This window comes from Carassius carassius, chromosome 4 (genome assembly GCF_963082965.1).
Source record: "Carassius carassius chromosome 4, fCarCar2.1, whole genome shotgun sequence".
Lineage (NCBI taxonomy): Eukaryota > Metazoa > Chordata > Actinopteri > Cypriniformes > Cyprinidae > Carassius > Carassius carassius.
In genome coordinates this window covers 29,919,423-29,932,316 of record NC_081758.1, presented here as the reverse complement: position 1 = coordinate 29,932,316, position 12,894 = coordinate 29,919,423, and the positions used below count along the sequence as shown (strand labels likewise).

Sequence of the window (12,894 nt, the reverse complement as noted above, 5' to 3'; positions counted from 1 at the left end):
AAAATGAGACAGCGGAGAGATGGTGTTTGTGTTTTGTGTTGTCCTGTGTTACTGTAGTATTATGGTGTGTGTATATCCCCTCAGATCTTTAAAGTCCACACTCAAATCCTGCACACTACACATGAGGATCTGCTTTTCGCTCATCGCACACTTCCCTGTGGAGTCGTGATGCTAGGCTTACCAAGCAGAAAGCCAGAAGCAGTTTATTGATCTAAACCCAGGGTTTTGTTAAATCTAACAATAATTTCAAATGAATTAATTATTTTAAACTTTCCATTTATCAAAAAATCCTGGAAAAAAATGTATTAGTTTCCATAGAAATATATTTATATTTCTAAAACCAAAACCTAACCCTCATACAAGTGTACGATTATTATGCCATTTGCTGTTTTTTACAATATAAGTAATGTCATGTTTTACTGCATTTGATTGAAGGCAAAACCTTGACCTGTACACATGCAGCACCTGGGTATATGTGTGCATGTCTGTGCTTGGCTGCTTGGATCAATAAGCCAATCGAATAACCAAAGGTGCCGTGCCTGGAGTTTGTTAATCGATACAGCTGACAACTGAACACTTTCAGAGTTTCACTTATCGGTCTGCTGTCACGCAGTACACTAATGCCATGTGCACCATGAGTAACTCAATAGCCAATCTCATTCCACCTGGCTTAATTGGCTTACATATTTAAAAACACTTGTTCACCCGGTAAAACCTAATTGGTCTGCTGGCAGATCATCAAAATGTCTTTCAACTTAATTCAGAATTGCAAGAAAGAACGCAGTGTGCAGTGCTCTGAAGGTAAATTGTATGGACAGACGTGATTCTCCTCTTCAACAAAGGTTTAACAGAGTTCAGCTATCCTGTGGTAATTCAGGAAGTTCTGCAGAAAAAAAAAACAAGAAAAAAAAACAAAAACAAGAAAAGAGCAGACTCTGAATGAGGCTTTTAGTGTTCTGCAGAGATCCCATGACACTGCTGAACAGTATTACTGTAGGTGTCTGTCTCTGTCCTCTGACTGTGGGAGGGTTGCAGATAATTGGTTACATCCATTATGATTACAAAACAGCTGCACATAAAATGATTTCTTCACTCAGAATAGAAAATTCTGCCAAAATTCGCTCACTTTTATGTCTTTAAAAACTTGTTTGAGTGTCTTTCTTCTGTCAAACACAAAAGAACAGTTTTATATTGCTAAATAATATTAATAATAATAATAGTAACTTGTTAATTCAGTGAGCTGTTAACTTGCTTCAACTGTATAATTGATTCAGTAAGATGACAAGTTGGATCAGACCTGTCCAATTAGTGAACAAATCATTCTGGTTTTATGAATGCCATCAGATGATTCGGATGAACGATTCATTCACAAATCAGAAGGCTCTGCTTCTCATAAATGCACCCAAGAGAGTTAGGACATATGTCAAGATGTTCAGTGAACAACTTGTACAAAGACCTTAAATATAGTGAATGAGTCACATCGACTAATTTTCTACTTTTTATGGTGACTTCTTGCCATTTTGGATCTTGACAGTTGCCAATTACTTTAATTATTTTTTATGTGGCCAAGTTGTTTTTCAAAAGCAGTATCTACAGGCATGTTCCCTGGAAGAAATTAAAAGGGCATGGAACTAATAAAAATGGAATTAGAATTGAGTGAACTATCTTTTAAAACTCATAGTATTTTGGATTGTTGAGTTTTTTTATCTGATGGAGAAAGTGGAACACGCACTTAATCTTCTGGCACTGATGAGTTATTTCATAGAAACTTTGATCTGTTTCTGTTCTACCCATTGAATGGCTGTTCTTAAGAAATGTGTGATGTTATATTATTTGCAATAAAAGGAACCGATATATAGTTCTGTGAGGATCAACATGTCACACTCCAGCGTGACTGATCGCTCTATTTTCAGTACACTCACAAATGAGGATTAAGATCATTAGTGTGTTTAATTAAAAAAGGCCTGCTGAAAAGACATAGTTCTCTTGATATGATCTTCTATTTTTGAAACTTGATGAAGATTTGCACTCTTTGTCAGCCGGCACATTGACTTTGACAAGAGTTTAGAAGGATGTCAGAAAGACGGACGTAAAGAGAAAAGCATCTCTGACAACTATAAAGATGCATTGTCACTGTGCTCTTTGTAACCATCTCAAATATAGCAGCGATATTTAAAAAAAGCCCTTTTCTCTTTTGTAAAATGTTCACAGTAGTGAATTTGATTAGAGGCTCAGCTACATACTGTAAAAAATTTCCTCTGCTATACATCAGTGTACTGCAGGAATATTAGTTTTCTCACAGTATATTTAACTAGCTTCCACAGTGCTGCTTTCTAAAAATGTGATGTTGTGCAACTGCATTATGCCTGCAGAAAACAAAATGCTAACTGTAAGATATGGGCTGCATGTTATGTGTGAGATTATGACGCTGTGGCCTTCAGTTCTGCTTTTTGTAAAAGCCAATTTGCCTCATAATTTCAACCCTAACCCAGCTCTCATTTATTTTAAAGGCTTCACATTGACTGTATGAGCTTCTCTATTATTTGTTGGCAAATGAGGGAAGATCACCTACTTCTCTACAGCACAATCTCCCACTACACTACACTACAGTGTAACCATGGTGACATGATGCATGGAGAACAAGTGTTGACTGTTAACGAGAAGAGTCTGTCAGTTGAAAGAGTGGGTCAACTGAACTTACTTTCATTCTCGGATGAGGCTGTTTGTAGTGGTCAATTTTCTGTGTTGAAAGTTACCAGAACTGCTGTAATGAGAACATGAAGCACCAGAAAGCATTTTTTGTACTTTCTACAACTTATTCAAATTGTTAGCAAGTTTTACTGGGATAATGCTTTATCACTGAAACACCTTTACCTATAAGCAAGATGTATATACATTTTATATAAATATAAAATTGAGGTCTTTATGAGTCTCTTTTCCTGATTTTTCATCATTCAAAGGTAAGGAAACATATTCAAAAACAAAAAATGTATTTCTGTAGCTGTAAAACACTTTTAGTGGAAAAAAAAATACTTAAAATACATTTAAGATTTAAATATTGAGTTTTCTTTTATGTTAATTTATACGCACCACTGGTGGTGGTTGAGGAGACCCCCCCCCCCTCCCCCATTTAAAGCACTTTATAAATGTAACTAATTCATTAATTAAAAATCAGCATGAAACGGATATGATGTATATTAGTCGAGCAAGCCGTGATGTACAGTAGGCCAGGACTTGATTTTGTCCGTCAATAATTGATTGGTTCGTTGGACTGTTGTTGTTTGCCAATTGTTGTGATCATATCTGAGTGGAAGAAAAAAATTATTGTCCCTCCATCGCACCAGAGAACATTTCATCAGAGATGAGATGTAATTGTGTGGAGGAGGGGGAGATGTTTTGATTGAATTTATGAAGGAATATGGATTATTATTTTATTTATTTTTTAATGTGCACTGATAAATCATTTATAATAAACACTGCAATATTCCATAGTAAATAAGAATTGTCATTTGGGATTCCATGATGACTTCAAGCTAATATCTCAAACAGTGTGCTTGAGAGTACAGTAATGAAAATATCTGAAAACACAAACCCACAGATGAGAAAATGTTGTGATTCTGAAGCCTGAAGCAATGTCAGAGTGGGACAAACTGTTTACTTATTCCTGTTTATTACAGAGGAACTGTGAGGAAAGGAGATTTGTCTGGAGTGCACTGAGATTGTATAACTTCAAACACTCATCCATAATCAGCCATGCTAGTGCAACCATGTATAAATGGATTGTTTGAAAGTGTATTTAACATTTCCATTTTTTTCTCCTCTTTCTTCATCTATCATTTTTTCTTATGTTTTCCCCTACTTATACTTCTTTAAAATCCACTGTGCTTCTGCAAATCCTTTCTATCCCAGAAACTTCCGGAAACATCTGAGGATGGTGGGCAGCAGGAGGGTGAAGGTCCAGAGTGAGTTGTTTGTAGATGTCTGTGTGTGTTTGTGTGAGCGAGTGAATGAGTGTGTTAATGCTTATGGTTTGTTTGTATGTTCTCAATACGTTTGTCTGATTTCATCTGTATATTTGTGCAGTTTATATTTTTTAAATATGCAAACATGCCATTGCTTGCCAATAATTAAGGGTGTCAGGTGAATTATTCTCAAGGGTTACAGATGCATCTGGAAATAGGATGAAAACAAAACCATTTGGTGCTCTTGGTCTGAAATACAGCTTGCGATGTTATTAAGTTTTGAATAATTCCTCCTTGTTAATAAGAGTTACAGTATACAGAGTCAAACTGAGTCTCATTTTTAGATCTAGTCAGCCTAAAACTGAGAAATCCTCAAACGTGTCACATCCCAAACCGAGGACAAGAGCCCAGAGTGTGTGTATGTGTTGAAGAGCAGTGTGTGTGATGCTTTCCTCCTCTGCTTTGTTGTTAGCATATGCTGATCGCAAAGCAAAGAGTTTCAGCAGGTCCTGGAGTGACCCCACACCCATCAAGCCTGATTCTCTCCATGACTCCAGAGACAGTGAGTCCTCACACATACACAGTCCTGCTTTCTCTTTTTCTGGATTTCAGTACATGCACGTGATTGGTCACTCACAAAAAACACTCATACATGTGTGAATCTTACAATGCCTGTTAAGAACATGTCCAGCCTCAGTCTAAATTAATGCTTCAGCTCACCAATGCTGCATTTATTTGAATCAAAACGCAGTAAAAACACTACTATTTAGAAATATTATTACAGTTTAAATTAATGGTTTACTATTTAAATATATTTTAAAATGCACTTTATCATTATGATTGCAAAGCTGAATTTTCAGCAGCCATTAATCCAGGCTTCACTGTCACATGATCCATTAAATCATTCTAATATGTTGATTTGGTGCTCAAAAAACATTTCTTCTTATTATTATTAATGTTGAAAACATCTGTGCTGTTATTTTTGTGGAATATTTTGTGGAAACTGTGATTTATTCTTTGATGAATAGAAAGTTAAAAAGACATTTATCTAAAAAATCTCCTGTAACATTATAAATGTCTTTACTCTCACGATTAAATCAATGTAATTCATCCTTGCTGAATAAAACAACAAACCTTTGTATTTATGTATATTTATGTGAGTTTGATTCCCAGGGAACACATGTTAGGTAAAAAAAATTAATGGACTGTAAGTAGCTTTGGATAAAAGCATCTGCTAAATGCATAAATATAAATCTTCTGTATGGATTTATTTATTTATTACATTTACAATAATTGCAATTAGATTTTTTCATATTACTGTACGAAAATGTAATTTGTGGTGTAATGCAATACAATGTCTTTCAGTTTAATAAAAAAAGAAAAAAAAGAAAAAGTTAAACGAAATCTTAATATGATATTTTCTTTAGAGGCTTCATAAGATTCATCTCTCACGTACACACATCAGCATCTGTGCTTATGTGTAAAATTTCTGTTTACAATGAATGTACCCTGCTGTCTATATGTGTGCTTTCATTTTGTGTTCTATATTATCAAATGTGTTATGTTCTCACAAACAAGCGGAAGAGGTTATGTTAGGACATGCACGACAGAATGCTTGTTGATAGGACCTATCATCTCATTGGTTGTTTATGTGCTTGAGTTTCTGTGTATTTACATATGCCCTCTTCCCCAGGTGCAGATCTCCAGGCATCGTCTGGCAATCTGGATGAAGAAGACTGTGATGATGTCGACTGGGAAGAAGAGAGAGAGTTGGAAAGAGCAGCCTGTGAGGGCGATGACTTCATCCCACCCAAAATCATGGTACATGCATCTTTCAATCATTTTGACACGAGCCAACTGCCTTTTTATGAACTCAACATCAGATCCTCATTACATATAGCGCAGCTGTTTGATCATCAGTGTGCTCATTAATAAGAGTGTTTTATTCATCCTTGTTTTTGAACAGCTAATTTCATCAAAAGTACCAAAGGCCGAGTACCTTCCCAACATCATCCGTCGGGACGACCCCTCTATAATCCCCATTCTCTATGTGAGTATAGTTTAATGATGCAGTCATACATGGGATCAAAGAGAATCAAAGTTTTGATTATCCAGTAAAAAGCACAGCTAATGATGTCTACCAGTCAGCTCTTGCATGCAAGTTTCAGTAGTGTAAATCATCATTGTTTGGAAATTGCTGCTTTGTAATGCTGAGCTAGTGATGTAGTGCTTGTATTATGCTTGAATTATTTTCAAATAAAAACGCCATGTGATATTTACCAACTGATGATTCCTGTTGCAGATTTATGCAGCTTTTTATTAATGAGTCATTCATGCTTGCCCTGTTTTCTCCCCGCAGGATCATGAACATGCCACCTTTGATGATATACTAGGTATGTGTAAATTGGCCAGACCTGATGTTTGCTCCTGCCGCTTGTTTACTACGAAAAAGCTGGACTGTAATTTCAAAATGATTCCCTTGCTGCTCTCTCTCTCTACTTCTCTGCTATCTGTCTTCTCTCATCTCTCTCTTCTTCAGAGGAGATTGAAAAGAAACTTACCGCCTACAGAAAAGGCTGCAAAATCTGGAACATGCTCATCTTCTGTCAGGTTGGAAAAATATGTGTGTGATTATTTGCATATCCTGCTTTTTCACAAGTCTGCATGTGGAGTATTTATGTACATGTTATTTCACAGTGTGTAAATTGGCTCTCTGTATTCTCTAGGGAGGTCCAGGTCATCTCTACCTACTGAAGAACAAAGTAGCCACATTTGCCAAAGTAGAGAAGGAGGAGGACATGATACAGTGAGTATTCACCTTCACAAAACAAAGTGCAGCCTTTCATATCTGCCTCTTTGTGTTCTAGTAATTATTGTTCTGCACATTAATAATAAAAATGTGAGCTTATGAAGGTGGCTCTTGCAATTAATTCATGGATGCAAACGTGTCACCAGGAATCCAAAAAAATAAAAAATAAAATAATTGTTAATACAAGCTTTTATTTGATTTGCAGTAAATGCTGCTCCACACAACCTCCATCTCTGAAAGTGCTGGGACTTTGGTTGTATTTGAAAATGCAATACACTCAACCATCTTTCCAGATTTGAAATGAGAATCATTGAAGTCCCTCTTAGGTTTCCACCAAAATAAAAGTTTGAAAACAAAGATGAATACTAGTATTCATTTATTAGTATTAGCAGGTAATATACACTATTTTTTATTGGTTTCATTTATATATATTTTTATAATTTAATTGAATTTAATTATTAGAATATAATATTATTATTAGTCATACTGAAATTTGAATATGACATACTAAGTCTAGGGAGTGTTGTTCCCTGTATATCTTCATGCTAAAATTGACTGTCAATCCACATTTTAAAGTTTATTTTGTAATCCCACTCCCCATGGGAGTCACATCTTTGTTATCTTTTTAACACCTTTAAATGCCTATTAGATACTCCTGTTGCTTCAAATTTTGCCTCTAACTAATTGCAACAAAAAAGTAGAATGTCCACATGATTATCAACAATCCCTAATACATAACTTTCTGTGCTTGCTTCTTGCGCTGCCGCTGACTGACTCAAGTGCATAAAGGCACTTCCGATTTGTGCACGATCCCGATAAATACACACACTATACACAGAATTCTCACACGCTGCTCGATTGAACTGCTTTTGTAGTTTTAATTATAAGTTTATTTGTAATTAACAGACTTAAGTGTTTTTTACAATTGATGATTTTTTTTCTTATTTGAATGCTTTTGTTTAGATGTTAAATGAAAAAAGTAATGAACTCGATTTTTCTCAGATCTGACTTTGATGACTTCATCGACTTCAAACGGGTGTAGCCCAGTCACTTTTTGTCTGATTCCAACAAATCACTTGGCTCATTGTGACTCATTTTGCCAGCACAGGTCACATATATATGTGACAATGATTATTATGAGAATATTCTAGTATTTTCGTGGTCTTTGCTATGAATAATTTATTTAGAATTTGAATGATGGTTTTGTTTTTCATCCTGCAAAGAGGACATTGTTAAGACACTCTTAATTTACTGATGAATAAAACAGAAATAAATAATGCAAGATCACTTGAATCACTTGATCACTTCTCAGATCATTTTGGATGTGTAGACTACTAAAAGATGGCATTCACTTCCCGGAATTAAATAAATATTATATATTTCAGTTAGATTAAATTAAATTAAATGTGATTACAATATAAAGAACTGTGTAGCCTTACCTTGTAATCATTCTGAGCTTTTGTTTGCAGGTTCTGGAAGAGACTCGGCAGATTCATGAGTTTATTAAATCCTGAACCCAACCTCATCCATGTTATGGGCTGCTATGTGCTCGGTAATGCTAACGGAGAAAAGGTAGATAATCACATCTGCTCACCTCCATCTGTGTTTTAACCCATGTTTTATGCCATAGGCTTTTGTCATGAAGAAAGACTGTGTTCTTAGTTTGTATATACGGTCATATAATTAATGCAAATAGTCATTTATGGATTTTAGCACACTTGCAGAGCTGACATTACTCTACAGCCTCTTACTTTAATGCTGTGGCAGGTGTGTGTGTAAGAAACAGAGGAAGACAGTTGGGAGTGTGTTCAGAGCCAGGCAGGGATATGATGGCAGGAGATGAGGGTGCCAGATTGACAAGCAACTGCTCTTGTACTGACAGATAGACAGTCTGTCACCCCTCTACCCCCGTACTTCTCTGCAGCATATACTCTCACGCATGCACACACTCCAACATGTACACACACGCAGTCTCTCAGCGACACATACTGACAGTAGCCTCAAGCCACTACAGCTCTGGACATGTATTCAGTCGTGCCAAGCTGGATATGGGCTTATAACTGTAACTACAGGGAATAGCAACTTTTTATTGCACTATTCAATCTTTTTTCTCAATTGTGAGATCTTAACTTGCAGACAGTTATATATATATAAAACAGAAATAAGAATTGAGTATTAAAAAAAAATGTACTCAAAATTGTGGAATGGCAAGAAAAAAGTATGAGTTCATGTCTTGCAGTTCTAACTTTAGGAAACGGGCTTCCATATATAACCATTCACATAGATAATTGTGTGACACACCATTTTACTGGATTATACTGAATAATTACCATGGTATTTACATCATACTTCAAGGTTCTTCAAAGAATACAGTGGAACTATATTGTCATGTCCAAAATACAGATAAATCTGATCCAAGTCGCATCTCTACATGGAAATATTTTTGGAAATATGCTGTAGTCTGAATGGTCAGATTTCAACTTGTCTTCATAATTCAGGAAGCTTCATGACTATGAGATTATATATGAATCAGGCTTGTAAACAGATGTGTCTGAATGCACTCGTATGTGACATTAGCTGTTTTGAAGGGTCAATGAGTGCATGTGCATAGTGTTTCCAACATGCAGGTTGTCTGATTTGCTGATTTTTTTCCCCCAGTTTTCTGTCCTCTCTTTTCACATCTATATGCAAAGTATCACTATATGCAAGACTTACTGGTTATTTTTAAGCATAATAAATATTCCGCAACAGCATTATGCTGAATCTTGACAGCACTGTGGTGCACCTGTATGACAGACACTTTGTAAACAAATTTGTATGCAGTCTCTTGATTAAAGTACATGCAGCCACTAATTGAAGTACACATGATGCACAAAACTTTTCTTAGAGTCTCTTAGAATTTCTGCCACATGAGCATTTCATCCAAGAGGTATAGGAAGGCAGGTCTACAGAGAGAAAACTGAAGTAAAGGGGAAGAAAGAAACATGGAGGCTTTTTTCGCTTCATTTAGCAATTTTCTCCCATGGTCCTTTCAGCACTGCACTGCTACTTCTGAAGGGGAGAGAAAGAGCTTGAGTGAACTTGCTATATACAGTGCCTGACCAGGTGCACCAAGCAACCCAACAGCTCTGTGCCTTCTTTTTGTGTTTAAAGGAATAGTCCTGCAAAATTTAAAATGCTATCATCATGTACTTACCCTTAAGTCATTCCAAACCCGTATTAAATTTTAATATTGTATATATTTCCATTCAAAAACAATAATTCATAAAGCATGCTGAGAACAAGAAACTAAGTAGAAAAATGGTACTCATACAAATCAATTTATCTTAACTAGGGTTTTCTGAGTAACAAAGGCATAATATGCAGATAGTACAGATTACTAGATGTGTAACTAAAACCAACAAATTGTTGTACATTAAGTAAAGTCAACTAAAAAGTGTTAGTATTAGTGTTAGATTTGTCTGTCATGATGAAAGAGGATTTTTAGAGCACTTTGGTTTAGTAATGTTTTAGAAATGGCCTGACCAAAGAGCCAGACACCCTTTCCTTCACTACTGTGGAAAGAGATTGATTAGCTGAGCAGGGATTCATGAGGCTTTCTGTGGCTTTCGTGATCGATTAAAGAGGTGGAGAGTAGCTTCTAGAAAAAATGCCAGATGAGAGATTATACTGACAGCGACCAGAGAAACAGAAGTCAAAGGATTGGGAGGGGAATGGCAGGAGGCAATTAATTCACTCTGACAGGCTTTGTCCTGATATGAAGGATTCTCACTGACACATCCAGACCCCCTCTAGCGGAGGTCAATCACAGCACAGCAAAACACACAGGTTAACACTCCACCAGTTGTCCTGTTCAGCGTCCTCTGGTTTATTATGCACATACATCACTTTATGGCTCCTATTAGCAGTCATTCACATTATTAAGTCAATCAGAGTGGAGGTTTGGATAAAGATAAAGATACATTTAATAAAGATATTTAACAAATAAAGATATTTAATATTTTAAGTCAAGAATAAAAATCATAATAATCATAATAATTACTAGTATTATTATTACTCAATATATTGAGTGTTGTGTGTATAAAATCAAAACAAATAATCAAATAATTTTGTGTATATCGCATTTGCATTCATTACATGATGTTATGTTTCAGATATATTGTTTATAAATATTATATCTACATTGTCAACTCTGCTATCTGAATACTGGTATCCGCATCCGCAAGTTATTGAAAAGGTTGTAAACTTATCTGTAATATCTGAATATTGTGAGCAATGCTGATGGTCTTTCTCTCGTCCTCAGCTTTTTCAAAACCTCAAGAGACTGATGAAACCTCATGTCATTGAGTTTAAGTCTCCTCTGGAACTGTCAGCTCAGGGTGAGTGTACTGCACACACACACACACACACACACACGCACACACTCACACACACACACACACACACACACACACACACACACACACACTACATACATGACCAATCACACATTCAGACACACAAGCAGTGAACAAACTATTAAACATGTATTTCAACAAACAAAGCAAAGTATGGTGAATCCTATGTGCCACGTGAACTCTGAACCCAACTCTCATCCATGCCACAGCTAATGATTTGACAGTAATTATTCTCCAATTAAAACCTCATTATTAACTCCCACTGTTTCTGTCTCTTCATCGTACCCAGGAGGCTCACTTGCCCCCCCTCCCTCCTCTTCCATCTCCTTTTGTCCCCTATGGACTCTACACAGCTTGATTCACACTGTTGAGGATAATTACCAGTGTTTTAAATGGAGAACTGTATTTAAAACACCCACAAATGCCCATAAATGCTTCCTAATGAAGATCTATTTTATGACATGCTGCCTGTGATTTTATAGTCAGATATTTTAAGGAGAGCTAAAATTGCTGTGCTCTCTCCACTCTCAGGTAAGGAGATGATCGAGATGTACTTCGATTTCCGCCTCTACCGCTTGTGGAAGAGCCGCCAACACTCCAAACTTCTCGATTACGATGACCTTCTGTGACATTGTGGTTTAAGCAGCCCAAGAGGCAGGTAGCTTTCTTTAGGGCCCACGCGGCAATGTTACCTCCAGAGATTGCCTGGGCGGAAAAGCCCTGAGGTGGAAGGAGGAAGATGAGCCTGAGGATGAAGATGGCTAACATTGAGAAGACGTTCCAGTTCTCTGCCCTCAAATGTTATGAGGGAAAGCAGCCATTACTGTTAGGTGCTGTGTGTTCAACCCATCCATTTGAGCTTTCAGCCTGAAAGAAAAACGTTTGGTTGATATCTGCGGGTCTTAACTTTTAAGCCTGTGAGAGGTCTAGGAAATAACGTTCAGTGTCTTTGAGAATTGAAAAAGCTTTGTTAGGAGGGAGGAAAAATAAGAACAGATTTGTTTTTTAGTATTTTTGAGTAGCTCTTTTTGTGGTTATCTAGCAGGGACAGTGAAACAAGGCCATTTAACCGTGAAAAGGGCCTTGAGGTTATTGTGTTATTCACTATCTAAAAATGCAGGATAAACTGTGGAACTACATACAGTATGTATTTACATATTCACTCTAACTCCATAAAATAACTACTGTAATTTATCTTTCAGCATAATATTGCACTGTTTTAGTTGTTAAGGTATGGTGGGTTTTTTAGGATTCATTAGAGGGAATATAACTCAGGTTTCATTCGTTTAACTGACCTCTCTCTGTACTGTACCACCTTTAGATTGAGAGAGAGAGAAGAGGAGGCTGAAAGAGAAATGTTTTTTCAATAGAAAGTTGTTCTGTCTGAATGATTGCGTTAACTTTGACAGCGCCACTTTGACCCTTGCGTTAAAGTGGCGCTGAAATAGCACTCACACTTTATATCTGTATCAGGAGCTTTGTGTGTTTAGATGTTTGGATTTCTATACAGTATACTAATGTACTGTATTTATAACATTAAGGCATGTGAAGATGGAGCTCATTTTAGATGGCAGATTTTGTCTTTTAGCTTCAAAAATGTACACAATTTTCTAGCATCTTAAAAAGAAAACATTGATTAAGATTTTAAAATTGATTCATTTTAATAGACAGTAATATAGACACCATTATTCACTTAGAGAATTTGCGCTCAGATCGCGTCACGTTT

At 36.3% G+C, this 12,894-nt stretch overlaps 1 protein-coding gene across 3 annotated transcripts in view; it reads left to right on the top strand.

Annotated features, from left to right (window-relative positions):
* The window catches only part of nsmfb (NMDA receptor synaptonuclear signaling and neuronal migration factor b), a 27,090-nt gene extending 14,525 nt beyond the window's left edge, over positions 1-12,565 (top strand). For all 3 annotated transcript variants that reach the window (XM_059548319.1, XM_059548318.1, XM_059548317.1), the window contains 10 exons: positions 3,910-3,962; positions 4,435-4,524; positions 5,656-5,783; positions 5,929-6,012; positions 6,322-6,355; positions 6,502-6,572; positions 6,689-6,768; positions 8,241-8,343; positions 11,075-11,150; positions 11,700-12,565. In XM_059548319.1, coding sequence (XP_059404302.1) covers positions 3,910-3,962; positions 4,435-4,524; positions 5,656-5,783; positions 5,929-6,012; positions 6,322-6,355; positions 6,502-6,572; positions 6,689-6,768; positions 8,241-8,343; positions 11,075-11,150; positions 11,700-11,797 — 817 coding nt within the window. In that variant the 3' untranslated portion in view covers positions 11,798-12,565. The remainder of the gene's footprint in view (positions 1-3,909; positions 3,963-4,434; positions 4,525-5,655; positions 5,784-5,928; positions 6,013-6,321; positions 6,356-6,501; positions 6,573-6,688; positions 6,769-8,240; positions 8,344-11,074; positions 11,151-11,699) is intronic.
* The last annotated feature ends 329 nt before the right edge of the window (positions 12,566-12,894 follow it).